The sequence below is a fragment of the Etheostoma cragini genome, chromosome 3, assembly GCF_013103735.1.
Source record: "Etheostoma cragini isolate CJK2018 chromosome 3, CSU_Ecrag_1.0, whole genome shotgun sequence".
Lineage (NCBI taxonomy): Eukaryota > Metazoa > Chordata > Actinopteri > Perciformes > Percidae > Etheostoma > Etheostoma cragini.
This window is the reverse complement of record NC_048409.1, coordinates 15,707,945-15,735,936: the sequence shown is the minus strand read 5'-3', so window position 1 is coordinate 15,735,936 and position 27,992 is coordinate 15,707,945. Positions and strand designations below refer to the sequence as shown.

The 27,992-nt window shown below is 38.8% G+C and overlaps 1 protein-coding gene across 2 annotated transcripts; it reads left to right on the top strand.

The window, feature by feature from the left end:
- The first annotated feature begins 25 nt into the window (after positions 1–25).
- On the top strand, positions 26–27,957 carry fam168a (family with sequence similarity 168 member A). 2 transcript variants are annotated; one of them, XM_034867647.1, is made up of 8 exons: positions 27–229; positions 9,449–9,556; positions 10,293–10,384; positions 12,097–12,177; positions 17,353–17,498; positions 18,845–19,031; positions 21,651–21,777; positions 22,732–27,957. In XM_034867647.1, exons 2-7 carry the CDS (start codon positions 9,495–9,497, stop codon positions 21,761–21,763), a joined length of 681 nt encoding a protein of 226 aa, XP_034723538.1. In that variant the 5' UTR covers positions 27–229; positions 9,449–9,494; the 3' UTR covers positions 21,764–21,777; positions 22,732–27,957. The 2 variants fall into 2 exon arrangements, with proteins under 2 accessions (XP_034723539.1, XP_034723538.1); XM_034867648.1 differs by lacking the exon at positions 9,449–9,556 and having other exon boundaries at positions 26–229.
- The last annotated feature ends 35 nt before the right edge of the window (positions 27,958–27,992 follow it).

Below are 27,992 nucleotides of genomic sequence, written 5' to 3'. Positions count from 1 at the left end.
TCTCCTTACATCCCTGCATCCCTCCCTTCCTCTCTCCCTCCCGGCAGTGCATCCCCATCCCCCACACGGTGGCCGTCTCTTTGGGTGAAAGCTGTCTTCTCTGCGCCACTGGTCCGACAAAACGTTGCTGTAGCAGAGCCAGTCCGCACCGACCTAAGACCGAGCAGACACACAGTAGAGATCACGTACGCACACGGGAAATCTTTTTTTGTTCTACCGAGTGGCTTTGGTAAGTCTCGTACAATATTTATTATGGAGGGCGGAATGTCCATGTGTCGACTTGCTAGTTGTTCGTTTTTTCCCTCTGTATCCCTTCAATTGTCCTCCGTGGTGGCTACAGTGGGGGAACTAACGTTAGCGGGCTAATCTAAACCAGCTAGCTAGCATTAACAACAGAATCAAACTTATAGTAATTCTCGTATCGCTACGGGTTATAGTGTTATTGGTTTGCGTTCAGGCGGTAAAAGTAGCTGCTGCGGTTGTGGTGCGGTCCGGTCTGATCTTTTGTGAGTATGTTTTATTGCCGTTTGCTAACCTTTACCCAGCTAGCTCGATAATTAGCAATTTGGACAGCGTGTGTCGAGGGATGCAGGGATGCTACTGGTTAGCGGTTGCCTTTTCAGGTTAGCAGACAAGCTAACGTTAGTATTATGTGACCAGCATAGATTCCTGCATGGAGTCCTTCGGAATGGTTGAATTGTCATGCTAACGGTAGCTAATCTGGTGATAATTGGCAAGATGGCATCTCGGAGTTGTTATCTAGAAATCGGTGGATTTTCAAAATGGTGTCTTAAGCTTGTTTGAGTGTGACCATTTTTGTCCAACCATGGCTGTTTTGGCGTTGCTTGATATCTCAGGAATGCGGTGTACTGCCAGTACATATTCTAAATGACATATCTACATATTAACCACTTTTGTGGTGGTAAATACAAACGTCTGCATGCTGGACTGTAGCCTCCAAGCTACAGCCACAATTATAAACAAAACCATCGTTTTTTTGGAGTGGAACAAATTTAGTTTTTAACAAAGTTTTGTTTTGCGCCTGTAGTGTGTTTTATAAGTGTGTAAGTATACCTTCTGTTCTGCTTAATGAAAATAGTTGCACACTGGATTTACATGGTTACGTTGCATCTTCACTAAGTCTATGCACACCACTTAGGTTCATAATGAACGTTTTCTCTTGATGTTAAATGTTGGTTACATTAAGACACCAGCTATTGTTAGAATAAGTATTGTAATTATTTTTTTCTTTTACAGATTTATCTGGGCCAAAACCAATGGTTTTTTCGGTATTGATTGGTTGCTGACCAGTTTGTCATCAAACAAGTATTCATTTTACAGAATGTCATAAATTGATGACTGTCCTTTACAATTTCTCAAATAATGACTTCTTCAAATGGCTTGTTTTGTTTGACCATCTCTCCCAGACAAAAACAGCAAGTGTTTTTATTTCACAATGACTATAGTCAGAAAAAACAGTCTATATTTAGAGATGTTTGTCATCATTTAAACAACTTAAACGATAAATTAATTATCCGATTTCTTGTCTATTTTCTATCGGTCAACTCATTTATTCATTGACTAGTTCAGTGCGAGTAGAGGAGTAGAGATGTTACCGTCTAACAGGGAAACCCTGTACTCACTGATGGCACTAAAACTCAACAGAGCCTCACATAGTTCAAAAGAGACAGGATTACACAAAATGCTAAAGGCATATTCTGCTTCTTCTCTCTTAAGACTACTCTTATCAGTGAAATGAATCCTCTTTGCAAGCATCTTTTTTTTAAGGGGGGGGAGAGATTTACCTGCTTTATTCATTGACTACTAATCCCATTTAATTCAAGAAGCCTTATCTGCCTAAAGGGATGTCTGAGATGCTACTGTTCTTGGCCCGCACCAGAGTTACAGTTTTATCTGTGAACAGTTCAAATGGTTCTCTGCAGAGACCGGAATAAGTTCACGGCTCCATGTATGTTAGGCATTCAGTGATGTGATTGGTTTTACATTTTTTTAAATTAGGTTATGTTGTATGAGGCCAAACAATATTGCAGTCATATGGATCCTACCCAACAAAAATACACAATTAAAAGTAAACTCAGTAAAGGGTAAAGGCTGCGCACAAGAATATTTTTTAAAACTTTACTGAAATTAAGAAGCAGCTGGCTGCATTGCATTACCGTGATGAAGCCTTATTAAATGCAAGGACACTGGTCATCCTTGAGAAATCCACAAACAAAAACACAATATAGTGGTCATTTTAAGTCATTAGGTCATTCTTTTTTCTTTTTTTTTTACAGAGGATTAAATATGATTTTAATTGTGATACATATCAGTTGGTGTGTTTGAAGTATTAGCTAGTTCAATTTTATCTTCAATCTAAGGTCACCCCTGTCTGCCAGGCTAGGGGCGGGGGGGGGGGGGGGGGGGGGGGGGGGGGGGGGGTGTTTGGCTTGCGTTGAGCGCAGTCTCATGTGTATGAATAGGGGGTTGTACAATGCAGCTGTAAAACTGTCAGGCTATAGAAAGCTGGAGTCAATTAACGTTACGAGGGTCTGTGTTTCTATAACGGACTGTTGTCTGTCTACCACTTCGTCCCATGTGGTTTGAACCACTTAATAAGTTGCTCATCAGAGATCAGTAAACAAGAAGCTTCCAGACGGCAGCCTCCAAATTCCCCCTCCTCATCGTTCAAGTTCATTACTAAAACTGGGGCTCTAACTACCGATTTATATCCGCTATGTAATAATCTATCCCATTATTTTTTCCTTTATTAACTGATTTAATAATTTAGTCTTTTAAAATGTCAATTTCCCAAACTACTAACCACACACACCATTGCAAATATATTGGCAACTGCCAGTTGTATGCAAATGCATTCTTCCTTTGTAACTACCCAGTCAGTCAGCTGACACATGCACTAAGGTTTATGCAAAATATGCACAAAGTCATCATCTGGTGATTTGGGGATGGTGCTAGCTACTGTCATTGGAAAATAACACTGCTGATGGGCATTCAACTCACGTTGGACCCGTTCATATGAGCAGGCATCACTGTTTGTCACGGGGTAAAGAATCAGTCTCACGATATATTGTTTCACCATTGACATTGTGATGTGCGCATGTGCAATAGTCACATCGTACGACGTGCAATGTCAAGTCAGGCAACTCGCCATGCTACAACCTTTTGCTGCTTGATACAAAACAAAAATGTGCTGAGTTCTCTTTTGAATCATTTCATTTAACATGCTTATGTTTGCAAATGCATATTAGTTAGTATCAGTTATTGGCCCCCTTGGTTACTAATAATGGGTATAGGCCCTTTTTCACAGAATACCTAGTTTGGCTCTTTATGTTTAGAAAGCTTAAAATATCTGAGTGATTGGCATTGATCACCAACTCTCAAAAGCCCCATCACATTATTAATGGTGCTTTTATACAAAGAGACAGTAAAATATTACTTGTTGCTACATTATCTAAAACTTTAGTATTTTTTTTTCTCCCTGTGTTTGTGAAATCCCAGAGCAGACAGTAATGCCTGTCTGCTGTTAATATTGTCTGGAAGTATTGATTGTCATAGCTCATAAAGCTGTTTGTTCTCTTCTGTGTATTTGCATGCTTGTGAATTTGTGTCTGTGCATGCATGTTTCCCCCCCACTATACCACTTAGGTCTGATTATTCCGAATATTAATCCAGGTACGCTCACATTTGGCAGAACGGGGGACACATTTTAACCATTAGCTATTAAAGACTGGCTCCGGTTGGCTTGGAAAAGCCTGGGTTGAAGGATGGATGGATGGATAGATAGATAGATAGATAGATAGATAGATAGATAGATATAAGTGCCCCAAAAAGTTAACGTGATTGGCAAAGATGAACATTAGCTTTTCTAGCTAATTAGCTCTTCTTATTAGACCAATTTTACATTGGCGTGTGTGTGTTATTGATATCTGTGGGCAAACTACATTTAAATTCAAACTGTATCATAGCAATACAAATCTTGACCTCAGTGTCAACACCTTAGACAGCTGTCCATACGTTTTAATATAATATATAGTTAGTAAACAAGGTGGGGGTAGAAATTGAATCTCCAGAAATAGACAATGTTGAAGGTTATGTATTTCAATGGAGCTTTTCCATTTTCAGTGGGCTGGCACAATATTGTCATATGATCCAGGGATGCAGACCCATGAGGTTTGTGACTGATTAGATGATTTTGGAAAAGAGAATAGCGGAAGAAGCCGGCACAGAGAAAAGGGAAGATGCGGTCCCGAAGTGTATAGTGCTGTCCTAGATCTAAAATAGCCTAGGGCTGTTTGGAGCTCGTTGCTGCAGGGCAGGTGGTATTGTGTGGATGGCGGGGGGTTTCTGATTCCATCACACTGCCTTTGAGCACTATTGTAAGATGGATTTGGTCTCGGACTTGATTATGGATGTCAGTTGTGATTGTGATAGCTGGCACTATTGGTTTTTCTGTTCCTTAGTTCTGTGTTTTGTTAGATATCGTGCTGTAGTAGGATTGGTGCTGTGTTGAAGGCCCTGTCAACCTACACAAGCAAAATGTTATTTCCTTAACTATTAGGTGTCAAAAGAGAAAGACTTGCGAGTAAAAGTTGTGAGTTTTGATGGTTAATTAAATGTCAAAAGATGATTGCGTTCCCATTACATCTGCAAACGTTTTGAGAAGCAGGAACCAGTGAAGTTTGGGGCATTTCTGCTTTAAAAGGGGTCTTATACGAATAACCATTACTGATTTAATATTCTGTGAATGGACTCATTGTCTCAGCTTTAAAGTACAACGAATATGATTCTATAGAACAAAAATCAACTAATAGGAAAAGAACTGCCTGTAAGTATAGTAAATGTGTGACACATTATCTAGGCAGGTATTTTCTGTATTAATTATGCAATACTTTTTTACTTTACATTGCGTAACATTCAGCAATATATCATGTGTGGTTGTTATTTTTATATTTTGGTTTCCTTTTTTCGTGTAACGCTGCCTTCTTGAGGATAAAAATAAATAAATAAAAAGCTATAATCTCCTGTGCTGAAGTGTGATGGCGCCCACCGGTTTAGATGTGTTGCTTTAAGGAGGAGATGCCTGGTGAGGTATTGTGTGGGAGGATAGAGCCTGTGGGGGTTGTGTTGTATTAAACATGTTTTCCAGGAATTGTGTGTGTGTGTGCGTTTGCTTGCTTGCCTCTTCTGGTCCCCTTAGTCTGCAGAAAACTCCGTTTTGTGGAGTGAAACCAACATTATTGTTTTTTAACACTTTTATATTAACATATTCAAATTGGGCCTGATCTTTGCAGATTTGAAACAAAGCACTACCTGACTGTCACATTACTAAGATCACACAGAACAGTTTAAAATTGACACACAAATACACCCAGCTTTGTTGCGAGCTGTGTTTTTGTGCGCAGGCCTTGAGGCTATAGCTTGTGAGTTCAGCTCAAATGAAGTTCCACTAATAAAGTTTACGCTTAACAAAGTCCTGAAAAAGAACTCTGGTTAAGCCCTGGGACTGGAAGGTCTTTCAAATAATCTGTTGTCATTTGGTTTGGGAAAAAGAGGGTGAACAAGCTCAACTTTTTTTAAAATTATTATTTTTTTAAATTGGCAATTTGAAAGCTTTAAACAGAATTTTTCAAAATGTGTCATAGCAAAACATTGTTTTTCTTCCCAGTGTTTAAATAAATCATTCAACATATAATAAATTCAACTTGTTGTCATCTGATAATTATTTTGTTAATGGTTTCATCAATTTACAATACTTTTTTTTTTTAAACCATATGTTCTGGTGCCTAATGTTTTACGTATATTTAATAACTTTATTTTGGACTCCGGTAACTTGTGATTGTCATTTCTAATATTTTTCACTTGTGTGTTGGATTGACAGAAAAGTAAAAGGCAACTATTGTGATTATCTAGTCATTTTAATTTTGAAATTTTTAAAATATTTTCCAGTTCCACTTTTCAGTTGCATGGATTTACTCCTTTTCTTTTAAAAAGTACATTTTTCTTTTGCGTTTTGGAGAGTTGCTCTGGTAATTTAGGATTGTGAATTATTGACTGTGTTCTAAAATGTATTAACAAATCGATTAATGGAGAAAATAATCAGCTAATTACTCACTACTGAAATTAGTTGTAAGTTGAAGATGAATCAAAAAAATAATTCATTTATCAGAAATGACAATTATTATTTGCAACCGCACCCTGAGATGACAACTGATATTATAAGTTGAGATTGTGTGTGTGTGAGAGTGAGAGAGAGAGAGAGAGAGAGAGAGAGAGACACACACACACATACACACACCACAATGGCATAGGGTTCCTTTTTGACAGTAGCAAGTGTTGCACAACAAAATCATTAAGAGCTTACACTTCATTGTGAGCACACAGCCCAAACCCTTGTGCCCGTCAGCAGTTGCTGTATGCTGGTGTCTCTTTATAAGCAAGCAGGGAGGTGGTATTGATATTTTCAGGCAACGAACAATACGGTGTAATATTTTGCGGTTATGTTCTTTATGAAGTAGGCTATGCCTTTAAGCCCCATAAATGCATAAACCTTGGCAATGTGTAGGCCTACACGTCTGCCCCTTAACACTGACCTGCAAACAAATGGACGGTCTCTCTTATGGTGAATATACCCTCTGGAGAATGGTATTTTACAATCATAGTGTACTGTCGAACAGAAGGTCTTCTGGCTAGAAAGAGGCTTTTATTTAGGAATAGAGAGCCTGAAGGGCCCATCACCCTCTTCCCTTGAAAACAAAGGGAGTTGTGGTCGGTCACTCCTACTCTTCACATGCATCCCGGTCGTCCTCTGTTCCTCACACACACCTTCATTTGACGCATTGTGGTGCCCCTCTAGTTTTCACCCATTCACTTCTCATCACCTTTGCCTGCACATTCTGGTTCTCAGGCTGAAACGGATGAACAAACGCATCTTTCTACACCCTATTCAGGCACCGCTGTAATTGGGTTTGTGTTGTGTTTGCAGCACTAGACCTCTGGGTTAGCTTAGCCACCTGTCCATGTGTTAATGGGCATTCTTTCATCTCTACACATTTACATGCACATCACAATTTGGCTCATAGGAATAACCACCAGATTATGGTAATATTGTTTTTATTAAAGCTCTTACGTTGGTTTTTATGATTTTTGTTTGATAATTGTCCGTCAAGATGAGTGGCCGCTAAGTTGGCTAATGACCGTTTGATGCCTTTGCAACATTGTGACAATGATCGTGCTTGATTTTGAAAAACTATCAAAAAGCCATGCTCACAGGCACATTGGCTTTAGGGCGGGCAATCGGTCCGTTGGTCCGTCACACTGAAATAGCTCTAACGTAATCATAACAATTAGGCTAGAGAGATTGCAATTACATTTTATGGGTTAACATTTGTGATTTTGAGTAAAACATCTTTGGGATGGATTGCCATGAAATCACACAGGCACAGACATTAATGCCCCCCCCCCCCCCCCCCCCCCCCCCCCCCCCCCCCCCCCCCCCAATGAACTGTACCAACTTAACTTTTCATCTTCGACGACCATTGTTCCAAATTCTGATTTATCCAGCACTTTGATTAATGACCAAATACCAGCATCATCAGCTTTACTATGATTAGTTCCAAGTGGAAAATGTTAGCACGCTTAAACACAAAAACTAGGATGTGAAACACTATACCTAATAAACATGGCATTGTTAGCATTGTTGTGAGCGTCTTAGCATTATGTTAGCATTTAGCTCAAAGCACCGCTGTCTGCAAGTACAGCCTCACAGAGCTGTTAGCATGAGTCTTGTTATTGTATTAGACTGCTCCTTTTGCAGATCATTGTAGATCAACTCGGTTGCAGTGTGGCACAGTTGCAATAATCTTTCTTTTTGCTTTAATCTTATGTTAATAATGAAATGTTTGCATAAAGGGACTGATTAAAGTGAGGTAGTGAAATCTAACGATAAATTAAACCGTGGAAAGGAATAAAAGTAGAAGGCAGAGTTGCCCCGGAGGAAGGATTTAAATCATAAGAGATACAGTAGATTAATGAGAAATGTACTATGTGATGTCTTCGGCAATAGGATAATGATTTCCCCTGGCACATTCTTTTGTTATGAAATATGAATTTGGGTAATGAACCAAAATTGACATATCACCACTCATGTTGTTTTTACACACCTACAAACACGCAGGTTTATGTTTTTGACTATTTTTAAGAAATGAATCTGCAAAACGACTCAAATGCAAATGCACCCACGTGTTTGTGCTTGCATTCAGCTTCAGAGTGTCCCTGGGCGTTCTGACGTCAGTGTTTTTGGATGGAGCGCTGAAATTCTTCCTTGCTTAATTTAAGTGTCGCTTGGTGCTGTTTGGCATCACTACGCTACAGTGCATGCCCAGGAATTATGACAGCGAAGCTGTAATCGCCTATAGGATATGTTAACTGGCCATGACGCACAAGCCCAGGATGGATCGATCAGATTTAAGTACATCTTTTTGTACAATCCAATTCACAAATCTACAGGAAGGAGAATTGGACAAGAGTTTTGATAGTCCGTACGTGGTGAATGGTTGATGTGCTGTGCGCAGATAGATTGCCACAACCAATTTTACGCAGTCTTATACATGGCACACGACAGAGCCACACTGAAAACCAGACAGAACCAGCCTGATCACTGCCGTCACATACCAACTCCCATCTCATTCAGAAACCGAAGTGCAAATCAACACATGAACTCAAATGACACCCAGCTTACACACCTTCCCTCTCTTTATTTATTCCTTCAGCTGTTCTGCTCTGTGTCTGTGCAATGCTCTTGTGGTTCTGGCTCATGTTCACTTGATCATGCGTTTTCATGGCTCGGTGCAAGACTTGACCTATTTGTACTATATTTTGTTCTGTCACTTGCCCGCTCACTGGGTGTGTTGTGCTTTTTTCATTTGGCCGTCTTAATGTTTGCTTTGCTGCTTGTAGTGGGTGTCGTGCACAGCACATCACATAGAGTATACACACACTCATACTCATGTTTCGCTTTCTCTTGGACATGCACACATCATATAACCTAGACTTTACATACAGAGGAATCAATACAATATAACCTCAGGTTGTTTGTCAGCCAGTACTGCTAGAAATGGCTTGATTTTACACAACTGATGGTATAAAAGATTTAAAACTGGAGGCAAACACAGTCCAATTAATACAATACTTACCTACTTTGGTTTATGTTGTTTTGTGTTTAGCACATTTATGCTGCATGTATTGGTGGCTAAAGACACAGCAGTCACCACAATCACTTGCTCTAAATCACCTTCTCCCCTGCTGCGGTCACTAATCATTTGCTGTTGCGCTGGTCCTAGCTTTTTTCCTATTTTTGGTTTTTATTTCATTTTTTTTCCCCTTTTCCTGTGTTCGTTGTAATCATGACCTCTCGCTGTTTTAATTTCAGATTTGCATATCCACTTCCACTCCTTCCTCATTTGCATACAGCAAGAATGGCGAGCGGGCATCCCACAGACAAATTCAGTTTCATGTATCAACCAGACACGCACAAGAGGTACGGGGCACGCATGCACACGCACTCACACACACATGTGAACAATATCCCATGCCCATATTCTCCGTGACCAGGTAAGTTGAAAGTTGGAGCACTTGAGGTCGTCTCGTCTTCACTGTAAGACCAGAGGTGCTTATGGGAGATGTGTGTATGTGTATACATATATATGGCTCTGTTATTGGTCACCTTCACCCCAACCATTTCCGGCAGCTGAAATGTTTAGTGGCTTTAATGGCTTGTTCCATCCTGTAGGGGAAACCAGGGTGGTAGAGCTCGCCCTGCCTTGTTTGGTGCAGTAGTGAAACTGCGGATGATGTGCACTATTTGGCTAGCTGTATTTAATGCCACTCAAGAAAACCAAACCATTATTTTAAGTGGATCCATACGTTATTGTGCTATTCTGTCAGTACTTGTGTTTTTTTTATTCCAAAAGTTTGTGTTTTTAAATACATTCTTATATTGAGCCTCCTTGAGAGTGAGGATTCAGGGGGCTTGATTTAAATTTTTTGCATGCTGGCAAAATCCTTCGGCTGTCAGACATCGCCCTTAAAAGTCTGAGTTTGGGATTTGTTTGTGTGTGCGTGTGTGTGTTTGTGTGTGTGTGTGTTATGTATGCTTGATAACGTAACCGTTTTCTTTCCAATTTACACGGCTTACATCTCTTTCTCCATTTTTCTTCTGGCTTCTCTTATCCCCCTGCCCTCTCCTCCGCACTGTCCTTTTCTCTCTTTCTCAGTAAGAACAGGTTAGCTTCAGCTATGAATCCAGTCTACAGCCCCGTTCAGCCTGGCACCCCATATGGAAACCCTAAAAACATGGCCTTTACAGGTAAGACTAACACACACCCACACACAGACACACAGTTGTCATCCTCTATTTTGCCATAAACCTGTTTTTAAGGGTGGCTGCAAGTGACACACAACATTGCTGCTGAATTTTGATTCAGTGAATGCCTGTTCTGCTAACGGCTTCTTAATGCTCCTTAAGGTTGTTCAGAGAGACAACTCTTATTTTTTTATAAGGTTGTTCAGAGAGATAGCTCTTATTTTTTTATAAACTGGTCAGTGTTAGTCTAGCGAAGTTTCCTTATTGTTTATTTTCTGTTGCATGCATCCAGAAACTAACTTCCCTACACAACACTACTACACAACACTGCCAGAAGATAGATAACAAATATGTAGTACTGCACCATCAGACTGTACAGTAACATTGTAATGCGCCTTACAAAATAGGGTTCTAAATGCATATTGTTTGATATTGATGGCACCATTGCCCAGAAATTATGGGCCTCTGACTACGTCAATCTTTTTCCATATTGTATAGAATGTGTTTCAGAGAGGGCATTTGGGCAAAGCATTTTAAGACTACAAACAAAATATGGCTGCAGCAATAGAAAAGACTGTTTACAAAAAAGTCACAAATCGGAAATCTAGATCTAAAATATAAAAATTGTCTGTACACATAATGTAGTGTCTAGAGAAGTATAATGTAAAGACTAGAAAAGTGACACAGACTACAAACTAGAAGATCAAACACAGATTGATAACTCCACTGTTCTTCTCCATCTTTTGGGATTTTTATTTTCCAAAACACAGTAGAGAGTTTGAGCTGCAAGTCAAAGGTGCCCACAGGAACAATGACTGTTTAGATTATGTATTCACCATCAAGTTGCACGCACATGCGGTAAAAGGAGAGCGCTCGTTTAGCTTACAATTATGAGCTTCCACTCGTCAGTAAACAGCCCATCTCACGTGTGTCCATTGACACGGAAACACCCGACACACTCATTTAAATAACAGTCAGTGAAAGTTGATTATCTTATGTTCAAATCTGACTGATAGTAAATGACCTCTTCTGAAAATAGGGAAATGAGCCCCGATATGTCTGAATTACACTCCTTGTGACAACACCAGGAATAATTCAACAGACCGGCATTAAAAAAAAAACAAATTTTGGTAATAACACATTGAATTTAACTCAGGATTTTATTATTGCCATACCTGTAATGCTGTATTGGGTTGTCAAAAAGCTACTTTTATTTAGTGTGTATTTGGTTGTCAAATGGGTCTGCATAATTTATAACGTATCGAACTAAACGGAGACGGATAAATTAACCATCACAACCCCCAGACTCTGCTGCATCAGAGATGTATGCTGATATGTAGTAAACCTGTTATAACTTGCCCATCCTACAGCAGCTAGATATAGTAAAGGCTCACGGCTATAGAACAGATAGCCTGTGAGATTGACTGCCAATAATAGCAAGCAATGAGCTGCACTTCGCTCCCTTACATGCCTTCTCTTACCTCTCCGTGCGCGCGTGTGTGTTTTTGCATTCAGCCGAGTGCATTATTGGTGCAGACAGTTTTTTAATGAGTGCCATCTGTGCACATCCTGCCTTAAACCAAATAACGTGTGTGGAGAGATGTTTGCTGTATGTGACAACAAATGTTGTAGCTTCAAACACATGTGACATCACTTGGAGCACCTTTTAAGCCATGGTTTCTGATATTTTCTCTGTTGTCTCTGATGTGTTGCAGGCTATCCAGGAGGGTATACTGCCACAGCTCCCACCTATACGCCCAACCTCTATCAAACGGGCAGTCCTGGGTATCCACCAGGTGAGCCAGCCATTAACACACTCCCAACAGTTGATGACTGTTTATATTAAACAAGACGGTTGTGGGGAGTTGAGGGGATCCATTGAAATGTAATGTTAAGGGATGTAATTGGTACATGCAGATGATTTTTCCATCATTATCATGTTTTAAACAAATATTAAACTGCAAGGATATTTGTTTTAAAGACAGCCGTTTGTGGCGTAGATATAATATTGCCTATTCTTCTTCTTTTTTTTTTTTTTTCAATACAAAAATAGAAAAAGGTAAACTACAGAGCAAAATTATAACCAGTTGAAACGAAAAGAAGATACAGAGAAAAGAAATACAGGATGAATAAACGGAGCCAAAAAAAAGCCACAAGCATTATTTTGTGACTCCCTTTGAGAATTAAACATCCCTTTTCGTGAGTTAAACAACAGTAATGCAAATAAAAACGGTTGGCAATGAGGGATATCTTAACTTATTATATATTTCTGATGAAAACACATTTTTTAATAAATTACACACTGATGGAATTTTAATTTAAAGACAGATGATCTACTACCACTGCTGCTGTACACCGCTGCACTAAATTGATGTTGCTTATGCATACACATTCCAAAGCAAATGGTTTCCCCCTATATTTGTGATTTAAAGTTTTGTCGAATAAAAAACTGATGTAATTCCACAATTATTGTTTTTTTTGTTTCAAAAACAATTCTTGACAAAATTCACAGTATGTAAATGTAGTTTACTTTTCATGTAACTACATGTGTGTACATACATACACACATACATACCCTCACACACACACACACACACAGTACAGGCAAAACAATTTGGACACACCTCATTCCTTTGTGTTTTCTTTATTTTCATGAAAATTTACATTGTATATTATCACTAAAGGCATCAAAACTATGAATGAACACATGACGAATTATGTACTTAACAGAAAAGTGTGAAATAACTGAAAACATGTCTCATATTCTAGTTTCTTCAAAGTAGCCACCCTTTTGCTCTGATTACTGCTTTGCACACCTTTGGCATTCCCTTGATGAGCTCCAAGAGGTAGTCACCTGAAATGGTTTCCCAACAGTCTTGCAGGAGTTCCCAGAGATGCTCAGCACTTGTCGGCCCTTTTGCCTTCACTCCGCAGTCCAGCTCTCCCCAAACCATCTTGATTGGGTTTAGGTCCGGTGACTGTGGAGGCGCAGCATTCCATCGCTCTCCTTCTTGGTCAAATAGCCCTTACACAGCCTGGAGGTGTGTTTGGGGTCATTGTCCTGTTGAACAATAAATGATGGTCCAACTAAACGCAAACCGGATGAATGGTATATCACTGCAGGATGCAGTGGTAGCCATACTGGTTCAGGATGCCTTCAATTTGGAATAAATCCCCAACAGTGTCACCAGCAAAGTACCCCCACACCGTCACTCCTCCTACTCCATGCTTCACCGTGGAAACCAGGCATGTACAATCCATCCGGTCACCTTTTCTCCGTCGCACAAAGACACGGCGGTTGGAACCAAATATCTCAATAACATGATTTCTTACAGTTGTCCAATAGGCCTATCGGCTGTGTATCAACCTGACTTCTCTACATCACAACTGATGGTCCCAACTCCATAAACACGGCAATAAATTCCACTAATTAACCCTGACAAGGCACATCTGTGACGTGAAAACGATTTCAAATGACTACCTCATGAAGCTCATCAGTCCTGAAAATAAATAAAAACGCATTGAATGAGGTGTGTCCAAGCTTTTGGCCTGTACTGTGTGTGTGTGTGTGTGTGTTTGTGTTGAATCTGTAAAATAAATTGGTAGACATGTACATTATGATAACCTTGAATGCACATTATGTGAAAGGCACTTAGGCGATTATCCATACGATATTTTTCCCCGGCCTTAATTTGAGACCTGCCTTTATTTGTCCGTGTTGACCACGCCCCCGGCCACTATCAGAGGCCCGGCTTTTAACTGACTACTGCTCTTTATTTGAGGAATTACGGTATGTGTGTGTAATGTCTGTAAGCTACTGGGACCTTGAATTACCCCTTGGGATCAATGAAGTATATCTATCTTGTGATTGCAGTAGACTTAAAAAAAGAGAATTGATTTTTGGAATTGTATGAATGGATTTTGAATTGGTAGAGCTTGAACCGTGATTTGAATACGAATCTATTTTTCTTTTGCACACCCCTAATCCCAACCTAAAGGGCGTTAATGGTGAAGGAGTGGAAAGCTAGCTGCTAACAGCTGCCAGTGGCCTTGTAGCAGCAGATACCTGCTCTGCTGGGGCTCAAGGTCTGGTCTCCGTAGCAGATGGATGGCAGACAGTTTCGGTGTGTCTGTATAGATGTAGATTGTTTAGTGTGATGGGGGTCCAGACTAAAAACCAGTCTCACATCAGTGGTGAAAGATGAGATCAAAGCTTGTGTATGAAATGAGACGGGTCTAAGCTCTATTTAATAGTGACTTCCATTATTTGTTTGTTGAAAAACTTAGTTCACCTGCTTGTAGTAGTTTTAATGGGCCACAGATAAATTGTCACCTGTAGTGTCTTCCAAAAGCTTTTTATAAGAAGAATTCCTTTTTGACTGTAGTTACTTGCTTTATATGAATTTGCTTGAGGCAGGTATAAAAGTGCACATTGAGATTTGAAAGCATAAAACAGCAAATTCTCCTTTCAAGAAGTCTCACACTTCATAGTCCCAGTTGGGTTTTAGTAGCAGACTTTTTAATTCATTATATAAAAAATGGATAAGTAGTATTTGCAAAGGAGAAAGGGAGAGGCTCATACAATGTTCAACTCAGAAACGGTCAAGTTTAATTAACATCAGATACATGAGTCAAAATTACAAACAAAGAAACCTGCAGTCAATAAACTGACAACGGGGAGAGAAAAAATGAAACCTTAAAATAACTAAAAGGTCAATGTGAAATCAAATATTACTCTGCAATCAATAAGTCAATAAGATATTTTTACAATAGGATCTTGAAGATGAACAATGAAGTCTGTGTTCAGGACAAAAGGATGGGATGATAAATTGGTAAATAGGAATAGGGAAAGGACAACAAAGTCCTTTTTAGTAACTGGTATTATGTAGATTATCACCTAAATAAAAACATTTTTAAAGTGATAATTACTATCCGTCAATCAAAAGATGTCATTTTCTGAACAGGGGGGCCAATAGCTACTTAAATTGTGTCCCTTTCTCCTGAATTTCAAGTATCTTACCAAGGGAGGATGGTTTGTAGGTTTCTTTTGAAGCCTCTTTCCTCTCGTCCCCTCCCCCCAGTTTGGTTTTATCTTTTGGAAGTCTAACAAAACATCAGGTATGCTTTGACAAAGCTCACCCAGCAAGAGAACCATTGTTGTTGTTTTTTTTAAATCGGTACTGTTATAACCGCAAATTTTCTATGAATTCTACAATGCTTATTGTACGGTGAAATTAAAGTCTTTTTAGATGTCGCGTCCCAGACAAACATCAACCTCCAGACAAGCTAGCTATGCTCTCATTAGAAACCTGTCTTGGACTATGTCTTTATTTCTCAAGACCATTGAATAGACAAACTGCTTTCTCTCAGCGAGGCTTTTGTGTAATTGTCACACACCATTGTCCTCTAATGCCCTGCATGCATGTGTGTGAGAGGACACACACACACACACACACACACACACACACACACACACACACACATACACACACAGCAGCTCCAGCATCTCTTTGTTCCCTTGTCCTTGTGTGAGAGAAGTGCTTTCATAAGCTCCACAGCAGCAACTAGCTAGTAGCATGTTTGACCTTCAGGCTCCTCCGAGCGGCGGCTCAGAGGTACTGCACCCCACAGAGTCGAGCCAAGCTGACAGCTGATATTAATGCAGGGGTTTGATTTAAATGCCTTCGCTGTACTTCAGTAGACCTCTTGCTTCACAACCTTTTTTAGTGTAGTGTCAGTTAAATGGTGCTTTGCGCCACTTTTTTGGTGCGTTGCTTGACTGTATATGCTCCATAATAAGGTGATTGTACTCTATATCATGACTACGGAACTACTTTCTGTAGAAAGCCATTTTCCAAGAGCATGGTTAGCGTGGCTAATTTAGGCTTTTAAGACCCACTTGGCTGTGTTGTTTTGAGACTCAGGTCCCCTCAATAGACAGCGCTAGTCCCCCATCTGGTGGATGGGGGATGCAACTAATGATTATCATCCTTTGGGTATTACAATACATCATACAGTATTGATTTTTTTTTTTTTTTGAGCCGCAACAGTCCAAAACTCCAAAATATTCAATTGGTATGCATTCAACCTTGATATTCAGTTTTTTTTAATACAAATAAAAAATATATTTATTGTGTGTGTATATAGAGTAGAATTATTCATTACACACACAGTACTGCTGACTCGCATCTTCCTTTGACCGTATCTAAGTGTATATATTTATTTATTTTTGCTATAGTCCTTAACAAGCATTATTTAGTTGCGGCCTGTTGAGGGGCAATAAATATCAAGTTCCAAAACATCTATGTTGTTATTTGTATTGATCCACTATACATAATATCTACAAACATGGCATTTGATTGGAGGCTAGTCTTACTTTGTCCGCAGCAACATTAAAATAGTTTTGATGTGTGTACATTGTTTCTGTTAATGTATTAAGTGTCCATTAATTTTATGTATTTATCATAAATAATGGAACATGCACTTGTATTTTAAGTTCCATTAAGGAGGGATGGAGGTGGGGTCACATTTGAGTATTTAAAAATGTACTTGAAAGTACCGCATTAGTTACTTTCTGAAGTACTTTCTGAAGTTACTTTTATAATTTGTAACTAAGTAATTTAGTTACCTTTTTAGTAACTAGTTACTTGCCCAACACTGCTAAAGACTAAGACCCTGAATTTGAGTATTTTGATTATATCTTTTGTCCAACTGATGTTCAGTTCAGAATTATCTTTTCAAATGGTGGTAAAATAGTGAACTGTAATAACCTGCCGCTATAATTAAATTGTTTTTGTTGGCAATATATCACATAACTACTTGTACGTGAGAGGGGTCGATTGTAGTGACAAACCCACAGAGAATTGTCACCAACACTTAATTGTCAGAAAATTATTAATAAAGTGAGTTGCTCTTGTGTTACGTGTTTCTAAATCCTTCTTTCTGTCTCCCCTCTTTTTTTGACTGTTTAGGATATACTTCAGCAGGTACCCCGTACAAAGTACCTCCAACTCAGTCAAATGGAGCGCCTCCTCCCTACACCCCCACCCCCACCCCATACCCAACAGCCATGTACCCCATTCGCAGTGCCTACCCTCAGCAGAACCTATACGCACAGGTAAGGATACTGAATGTTTACCTTGGAGACACACTCTGTACACTGCTATTGAGAAGTGATGATCAGATTTGTTGTCTTACACATGTCAATTGGCATTGCCATTTAACTCTATCACTGTGATAAATGTACAAACCTAGTATCTGGTTAGTTTATTACACTTTAAAGCATGTTGGTACAATCAGGGGAAGCGATTTTGCGACATCATAGTGTTGAATGAACAAATATGTGGTCCACCGATATGTGGGTTTTTCAATGGCCGGTGGTGTTGTTTAGAGAGCAGTGCGATCAATGGCAGGAATTTCACAGCCACAAAGGACTATAACATTTATTTTTTCACACTGACTCCGCCCTCTCCTACTTTATTTGTCGACAGTAACGCAGTCAACGCGTGTGGCGTGACAATAAATATGCAGACATACAGACATAAGGAGGCAGCGAGATTGCTCACTCATTGGCTACTTCCATCATCAGCTCCGGGAAAAACCGTTTAATTCCGAATGGTATTAAGTGTTATTGATGTTATTAATTCATGTTTTTGACAATTTTTCTATGGGACTATGTTCTGAGGAACAATCCCATACATACATCTGATGTAGGCAAAATATAAACATTACATATAGTGTTTATTTTCTCACATGTTATATAGATGTGATGTAAATATAAGCCATATATACTCGTATCCTTGAAACGTGTTTAAAAAGGTCTCAATCAATAACATAAAGTACATAAGTCCTTATGGGCCACATTTGCTAAACTTAAATGAGTATTTATTTAACACTGTTATTGACTGCGTTGTCTCTCTTTAGTTAGTGTTGTGTTAAAGGCTATAAGTTTTCGCATAGTTTTGATAATGCAATCAAACAATGTTTTTAAAACATTCCGGTGTCATGTGGGTGACCCTAAAAGGCTTCACATTTACACTTGCTTACTGTCCCACAACCATCTGAAATGACAAATCTGATGAATGTTCTAACCTCAGGAGTAGGACTAGGTTTTTTTTTCCCAAACCTTGTAGGCTAGTGTAGCTGTTTGGAGGCTTGCTACCATGACGCTAACGTCTGCTCGTAGAACGGCAACGTTGACCCAAGGAGAAACGCTGACTTCGCTCTGCAGCAGCCACACTGACCAGGCCGCCTGCACATACGGCTGAAGACCTTTTTTATTAATCTGCCTGTTGTGCATCGGACTATTCCGATCATCGCAACTGGCCTGGCATTTGGATTTTCAGTTTTTCACTATAACAAACGTGTGGATGAGATAATTGAAGAAATAGTTGTTTGAATTTAAGTGATGGGTTGTTTTGTGGTGTTTGTGGGGAATGTTAATATAAGTGTTCATCCTGACAGGGAGCATACTATACCCAGCCAGTGTATGCGGCTCAGCCACATGTGATTCATCACACCACCGTGGTGCAGCCTAACAGCATCCCCTCCACAGCCCTCTACCCTGCCCCCGTCCCTGTCCCTGCTCCTCGCAACAACGGCATGGCTGCCATGGGGATGGTAGCTGGGACAACCATGGCCATGAGCGCAGGTAAGACCAGAACCACTGACTGTGTTTATATATTTCCTTTTTCCGAGATAACTTGTTGGCGTGAAGACAGCAGGCATTGCCGTCTTCACTGTTCTCTCTTGACTGTAATCTGTGTGATTAAATAATTTATTTATGCTGAAGATAGTCATGTGTTTTTTAATGTTGCTCTCTGAATGTGTACGGAAGTGTTGTTTTAAGAGTTCCCTTTTGTTTTGGCTTACTGATAGTTGTATGTGCTTGGCTGGGTCAGATCTGTATACACTAAAACAGCAGGCTATAAATTGGACAATTAATTGAATGGCAACCATTTTGATCATCAATTTAATTGGAGTTTCAAAGCAGAAGTGGCAAAAAAAAAGTCTCTGGTCGAGCATCTCAAATGTGAATATTTGATGAATTTCTTCATCTTTAATGATAGTAAAGTGAATGTTTGGTTTTGGGCTGTTGGTCAGACAAAAAAAGATATTTTCAGTGATGTTGCCAGGTATGCGGCATGCTTCTTTGATGCAGTAAAATCCAAAAGGACGCAGTAAACTCACCATCCATTTCTCCAGCCATGTGTACTTATTTCTCCCCGGATAATGCTAAATTGTGATCAAATTCATTGACTCATAGAAATAGACAAAAGACACCCCAAAACCGCAGAAGAAAACTACATACAGTTCTTATTAAACATCCTTGACAACACACCCACGAAACGGTCCCTAAGAGGCAACAAAACGTGAACACACACGAACGATATACCCAAGACGCTCCCCGTCTCAGACCTGCAGCTGCAGGCTGAACAGAGCCCCGTGTTCTGCAGTGTCCAGTCTGAAATCCTCTGTAATCTACAGAAAATGGGCAAATGCTTGTGTCACTATGCATTTTCTAGAAGTTGTTATGCTAATCGCATTAGCACGGGAGTTACCGACAGGAGCTATATTTGCGTCACGGTACTTCATAATATCACTTGAGATAACTACTGTCCCGTAGCTCTTGTATACTGCTCTTCTGTTGCTCCGCTGTACAGCAGAGCACGGTAGGCGAAGGTAAGCTTTTATAGAACTTCTAAGGTTACTCACAGCGTGTCCGTCTACTCTACTGCTAACAGTATTGACTTCCTCAAACTCTTCTTCTCTACCCTTTTTTTCCACCTGAACATGCCTCAAAATAGTATTTTCCCATTTACTGTCTTGCATATCTATTTCAGGATGTCTCATATCAAATGAAATTGTTAGAATGAATCACGTCAATGTCAAAGCGGCCTGAAAATATGAATTTGATCTGAGTAAGTTGAGCCATCTGAGGGTAAACTGACCATCTAGCTTTTAAGACCATTCAACCAAACAGATTATGCAATATCCATTCCTTGAGGTTGCAGGAAATGTGAATTATTGCTTTAATTTTTGAGTTATTATCCCTTTCAGTTCCTTTAGCTTTTAGTGGTTGAGGTAGCTTTGTAAACTCATCACCCAGAAAAAAAATGGATGTTAGTTTTGTCAAGTTAGCCAAGAAAGTTTAAAGCTACATTAGCATGATGAAACGGTACGTGAGATTTAGGTTTATTTAAGTGACCAGGAGTGGGACATTTATACTCTACCATTAAAATGGTTTTATCAGAATCTACCACAGCTAAAAGTCTTCTGCTCCCCGAAAGATGATTTCATTTCATCCATTTTCCCCACGTTTAAAGAGTCCTTCTTTGTGATGTGACTGAAACAAAGAGTTTGGATTTGGGACAGTCCACAATCATTTCAGGGCTGCTTGGATTGTTTTTCGGATTCCAGGTGGAGGGTAAATAAGGCTTATACTCCTGTGGACTGAAAACCTATCAACATCACTGCACTTTCAGCCACAATCACTGGCTCTGTTAACTTCTGTTGGGAAGTTTTTGCCATTTGTTGACAATTTGCAGACTAAGAACTGTTTTATTATTAAAGTAATTATGAGATTAATCACTAATGAAATTTCAAAATTATTGTATAGTTGATTTCTTTGGAAAAAAAATTTTGATTCATTGTGCTTTCTTTAGTGTTACTTTTATATGTACTAGGCAGGTGGATAAGTGTTTTATTTAGAGTTGGAGTAAATTGGCACAGCTGCTAACATAGTGGAAAACCAGGCAAAATATAGGAAAATGGATCTAAAAAGAAATGTATAAAAGTGATCCTGATATCACGTCAACATGCTGATCTAACATCAGTCAGTATGTAATGTTAGTCTATATGTGTGTATGTATGTATGTATGTATGTATGTATGTATGTGAATGCATATTTATGTGGTTATGCATGTGTATGTACTATCTTACACACTTACATACACTCTTACATTCACTTTTTTATATACACACTTATATCTATACATAGTCAAATATTTTTTTTAAATTTACCTTGTTAAGCTTTGTTGTAGTTTTTAGCCTTATGTTAATTTCTTTGTGTATGAACGCTGAGAGCAACAAAAGCCAGAGTCAAATTCCTTGTATGTGTTAACCCTTACTTGGTCATTAAAGCTCATTTTGATTCTGATTCTGACAATGACTACAACTACAGCAACAAACCAAGCCTTCATAGCTGTTCAGCAGATGGATTCAAAAATGGCTGAAGCTCATCAATGGTGGTGGTGTTTACTTCCTGTAGGGACCCTGCTGACAACGCCCCAGCACGCCCAGATTGGAGGACACCCAGTTACTGTGCCAACCTACAGGGCCCAAGGGACACCTGGGTACAGCTACGTACCACCTCACTGGTAGAGCCCACCCATCATGTGAGTGTCTGCCCGCCTGCTGTTTGCCTTCTCCTCACCACTCCCCTCCTCCTCCTCCTCCTCCTCCTCCTCTTCATTTTGTTGTCCTTTGGCCTGAACAACTATGCTGTCTCACATTTTGGTCAATCCAAATGAATAGTGGAAAATTCCTTGTTATTTCACCCAACTAGATTATTAACTCACTTAATTTAGTAATTTTTAGCTGTCAACTATGAAATGATGTTTAATACTGTTTACTCAGTATTTTTAATGCTTTTATGTATGCTTTTCTATCATTAGTTAAATATAACAGATTCATATAACATTTATTTAGATAGTTAATACTTTGTGAATGGTTAATACTTGTTTTGTAAACCATCTATAATCATTATTTGAATGCTTTTATATTGAATGTTGTTGTATCATAATTATTATATATTAGTAATTGATCAGTAAGTTGTAGATTAAGCATTTTGGGTGATCTTTACAAGAGGATTACTTGTGCACTAATCGCTATCTAAACTGTTAATAGATGCTTTACAAAATATTTATTAAGCATTGACATTCTATAATCTGTTTATATTAGCATTCAAATAATGTTAGCTAACTGTTTACAAACTGACAACTTTACAAACTAATTTTTTAAAGGTTTACAAATCATTTGGTAATAAGAAATGTGTGCGACAAGAAACTGTTAAATAATGTGAAACCTAGAATTACTAATAATTCGGGATGTAACGGTATGAAAATTGCCCTTCACGGTTATAGTGACCAAAATTATCACGGTTTTCCATATTATGGCGGTAATTTTATTTCACGGTACTAAACATTTGATTGTTTAACTGTAAAATAACAAGTTTAATTGATGATTATTACAAAGTGCAACTCCTATTTCTTAACCCCTCTTTTCCTCAGAGGTCTGAGTCGGCCTTAAATCAATCACCAAGGTGTGCTTCTGCTCTTCTTCCCCACCAGATCTGGAGTCCACCATCGTATGCAACTGCTCAAATCTTACACGGGCTCCCACTGGTAACCATGGGAACTCAACACCTGTCTGCAAGAACAAAACTAAAGTGCAACAGCCACTTTACTATTATTGTTATTGTTAGTATGCGACATTCTAAGGTTTTTACAAAAGCTGCTTTTATTTTTTTCTCTGTTGATTTGCCAACCAGTCATTACCTTATTTTGGATGGCTATTTTTTGTTTTTGTTTTTTTTATTTCCTCATTTTCTGTTGTGTCATTGGAACTCCAGAAGGACTGTTGACCAATCACGGGCGTCAGTTGCTCCTGTTTCTGTGTTGTGCTGGTGTGTGTGTGTGTGTGTGTGGTCCTTCCTCAGGTCAGTTGGCTGGAAAATATTGGGCACTTAAACTCCGAAGTGCACTCATTATCATCTCCGTCAGTCACAACAAAGACTTAATGACTTAAGCTCCCACATTTCTAACAACTAGATATCAGCACAGGGTTTTAACATAATAAGCATTTTATATTTTCCGGTTATTTAATTTTTTGATATTCTTACTTTTACTCATCTGAATTACTTTTTTTCTTTTCTTTAGACTTTTCCTACCCTTTGTTGTTCCCTTCTGTTTATCCTTTTTTCCGCATTGTTACATTTTCAGTTTAATCTCAGTCGGCCTCCAGCATTCAGCCGTCTGTTGGGCAGTAGTCAGTCCATCCTCCCTGCCGTTACGTGTCTGTGAGTGCTACGGGCAGATCACCGACCATTACCCATGCTGCTGCTCGCCGTGTCCACATTAGCATAGTACACACTAAGAAAATTTCACCTGCTAAAGACGATACAGGCTAGGATGTTATGACACTATCGAAATCTTAACCTGTAACACTCACACTTTCACACTTATAATAACCATATCAACATCATTGGTGGACACACACACACACACTCACACTCTCACACTCACACTCACACACTCACACACAGGGGCTCCTGTGTTGTCGGAAAAAAACACATGATCACTTAGTGGCATTTACTATACAATACCTTCAGTTATGTTGTTACCGATCAACACACACACAACGTGAGCTTCTAGGGGCGTCCGTGGCAGACGGAAGGAGTTTAAAGGGATTGTGTTGGCACGAGGTGATGAGAGCAGGACCAGATGGAGATCAAACTTTAAGGAAGGAGGAGGAGATCACATATTCACAGTTGGGTCATTTCATTTGGAGGTACAAGACATTTGAGTTTGGGACATCTCACCTGCAAGAGGCCACCCAAACACTATGTTTGCACTACATGCATTGTACATTGATTACTCACTGTGATTACATCACCTCCTCTTCCATCCTTCTTTCAGATGAGGACTTTATAATCAAACACTCAACAAATAGAAACCCACACTCTCAAGTGTACAGTTAAAAGTGGACCAGTCAAATGCATGTGTGCTGATGAATGGATAAGTTTCAATCCACTGGTCCGTTCACAGTTTTGTGAGTGCTAAAAAGACCAAACCGGTGACATGGTGTGGTTGTTTACCACAATAAGGAAGACATGATGGCAAATCAGAGGGCTGTAGTGTGTGTGTGTGTGTGTGTGTGTATACACCTGGTCCATGTCATAGCGATGATTTGTCGGTATTGCCACATGAATTGCAACAGCACTGTAGTCAAAAAAGTGTCGGCATTAGTGTTCATGGCTGCAACAGTTTAAGAATATTAAGACATTTTAGCGAGATTGCAGAGCCGTGATGACGCGGCCACAAAGTTTTAAACAGGTTCAGTCCAGTTGGCTTTTTAGACTCTAAGACTTAAAAAAAAAGAGAGAGAAAAAGATTCATACATTTGTTCACATTTTTTCCTGGAAATTCACACATCTGCTTTTGACTGCATTTAAACATAGTTGTCCTTTATTACTTTTTTTAAATCCATGCATAACCTTGATAGTCATCACATAGGGATATTTGAGCCAATGAGACGTGGACCATATACAGCTATTTCTCTTTTGTTTCCTGTTATGCTTATACATGTAGAAGCATTTATGTGCAAAGGCAGTATGATGACCCATTTTAATCAAACACTACAAACATACAGAGTAGTGGTGGTGGGGTTTAATATTTAAGTGCGGCGTGTGGTTATTTTCAGGATTTACACAAAAAAAAAACTTAAATTACAAGTTCCTAATCTGTAGAGTACAGATTTGTAGAACAAAAAGCATTTACTGCGCAGGTATGTAGATGAAGTGGTTTGATATTGCAATAAAATAAGAGGGATCGCCTCAAACTTAACAGTCATTATTTTCTGAGTGTTTTGAATTGATTTAAATAAAAAAAATGAAAGGCTTATTGTAATATCTAAATATGGATTACAGGCTCTGTATGCAGCCTTCATCAATAATTATTGCAAAGCAGAGAAGTAGGAACATATCAAAAATTTGAGTATTGATTAACTGTGGAAATATTGCAGAATATAAGACAAAAGAAAAATTATAATTTAATGCTAAGTAACAGGTACCTATCTTGGTAGTGCAAGATGAAGTAACAATTTATATTGTAATTAAAAATAAAACAATAAGGTTGAGTGTTGAGGTATTCTTAGTCCAGATGTTTGTACACTAGTAGGTTAATTCTCAAGAAAATATTGCATAATTCCGCTGTCTGATGAAAACCGTCTATCTTTGAGCCTTATTTTTGAAACGTCCCTTGTATTTTACAAGATAAGTGGATGTTTATGGGTCATATAGTGTTCCCACCACGTAAGGTCTTGTACATTTAACTCAAGCCAGTAAAACTGAAAAGAATACAGAAAGTGGGTTTTCTTGCGACAGCGTTAATATTACTCGTCATTAGGATTTATTTAACCAACCACTACTTCTGTCAGTATTTCTCAAAGTCTTATGTTTTTTGTTTTTTTCCACCTTCTTTCCCTCTGGTCAATTGAGCATAATGGATATGCATAATATTCAGGTGTATTTCACTATAGCATTGGATCTCTAAGTTAAAAAAAAAAAAATGCAGTATATTTATACAGCAAGTGGTACAGTAATGTATTTCTAGCTAAGCATGGTTGCATCAGTGTGGCAGCTACTGTTTGTGCTTTTAATATATATATCTATATAATATTTCTATTTTCATTTTGTACCTTTTCTGCATCTCTACATGTCAGTTTCTGACGAGGGGAACAAGGTCTGTCAGCAAACTTGTGGAAATTTTCATCACCAAATCGCACAATTTAATAGGCTGAATTTACAGACCTTGAGGAAGCAGAGGATTAATGACAGAATTGAAATGGATAGCAGCTTCTTTTTTTTTCTTTGTTTGACTGAATAATGGTTGGCACGATGCTTTCGGGGGCCTTCTTCGCTGTCCATTTCTGTTCTGTGGGTGCAAAGATGTATCGAATGATGAATGAAAACCCTCAGCCTCCACGCCCTTTGTTCTGTGCCATATTTCACCAACAGCTAAGTAAATATTAGTTTATTCTCCTAAGTAACTGGTGAAAGAGTCCTTGTTATGTCTAGCTTCCTGTGAAACTGTGTTTTCCTGTTGCTGTCCTATTCCTCACATTGTTAATGCATTTTAACTCACTTTTATCTTTCTTACTCTATCCTCTGTGTATCCTATTTTCACTTCAGAGGCCATTTTGCATCCCTCCAACCATTCAAATATTCAGTTTTTTTTTAAATCACGATCAGGGATGCAAAATGATGTCGAATCACACGCTCATCGGATCACATTCTGCTCCCTCTCATGTCTTTTAACCCTGTGCTCTCTATTTTTGTTGTTGTCTATGTGCTTTCGGTCGGACCTTTGCAACCCTCACCACCCTGTAGCAGTAGCAGTCATAATGAACTATATCATAGGCATTGAATTGGTGTCACTAACAATGATAATCGATTTTTTGGGTGAAATCTCCACTGAGCCTTTTTAAACACTAGATGTCGCCAGTGTCTGGAAGTGGCATCGCCGTGATTCAAGGCTTTGCACCAGAATGATTAAATTAAGGATTTATTGGTGTCATTTACACTCGAGAATTACAATTGGATGACACCTTCTAAGCACTGAGATTTGTTTGTCTTTTCAGACGCTTTCAAAAATCCCATTTCAAGCACAACATAACGTTTATTTCTTCTTATAGGAGGAGTTGATTATTTTGAGTTAAGAGTTTTTAATGGACCAATGCATGAATGCTCTTAAAATACTAATTTTCTTTTAACATGGAGGCTCAGTAGGGAGGCAGACCCACAGAGCATTTGGGGTATTAGTAGTGAAGTTAAAGACTCCCACAGAGCAGTTGGTTTTGTCAGGGTGGTGAAACTGCTTCCTCATTTCACGCCAGTCCTCGCCTCTCATTTATTTTGATTTGCACTTAAGGCAAAATGGACATTTGAACACTTTGTGTTCAGAGGGGGGAAACGCAAAGTTGTCTTAATCATGGGTTTATTTACCTCCCATCATCTTGTCCTCGGTGACCTTTCCAAACGTCGAATGCTGGTAACTTTAATGAGGATTGCTCAGTTCTTTTTAGCGTCTACTCCAGTATACTTTAATACAATGCTTCTTCACTCTACCGTGAAAATGCGACCAGAACCATTCATAACAATCCTTCCATCTTCCCTTGTCTTTTTTTGCCTTGCAGTTGCTAAGTCTTAGTTTTTTCACAAGTATAAATTAAAAAAACTACTATTCCGGTGAATAGTAGGCTCTTACATGTCTTTGAAGTTCCGCTGCAGCTTTTTAATTTCAATTTGTCAATGCTATCTCTTAGTTTAATTTGACACTAAATGTGATGCAAAAAGTGGAAATTTCTTGTCTTCCAAAAAAAAGCATACTTGTATAACCCCCTCCCCTTCCTCACTGGATTGAGTATTAGGAACAACCCCATCTTTGGAAGTTTTAGTTTGGTACCCAGTTTGCACATGCTATGGTATATCTGTTACCGTAAAGTTGTGTTTAAAACTGAAGCCCAACGTCTGTTCAGCGTTGAGAGAAGTGAACTGTATGTTAGCTATTTGGTCCAGAGTGAAGGACCAGCGTCAGGCTTGTGATATGAAGTGTAAATCTGTTTTTAATTTGTTTTTTTATGTTTCGTTTTTTTGTTGAGGGTTTTTTTTTTTTTTTTTTTTTTTTTTAAAAGATCAGTTAGTGATCTAGTACTATAACTAAGCCAAGTTTGTAATTGTATATTTACTGTAAAATGTAGAACATTGAATAACTATTAAAATTTTCCTATAAAAGGAAGATTGTTTTGTGTGACTTTTTAATTCTGAGCCTCA

What these genes read in the sequence shown, in the direction of transcription:
- fam168a (XM_034867647.1), top strand. Translation starts at nt 9,495, where the DNA reads ATGGCGAGCGGGCATCCCACAGACAAATTCAGTTTCATGTATCAACCA. An exon ending in CAGTCCTGGGTATCCACCAG is followed by an intron (nt 12,178 to 17,352) that starts GTGAGCCAGCCA and finishes TTGACTGTTTAG; the next exon opens with GATATACTTCAGCAGGTACC. An exon ending in AGCAGAACCTATACGCACAG is followed by an intron (nt 17,499 to 18,844) that starts GTAAGGATACTG and finishes TCATCCTGACAG; the next exon opens with GGAGCATACTATACCCAGCC.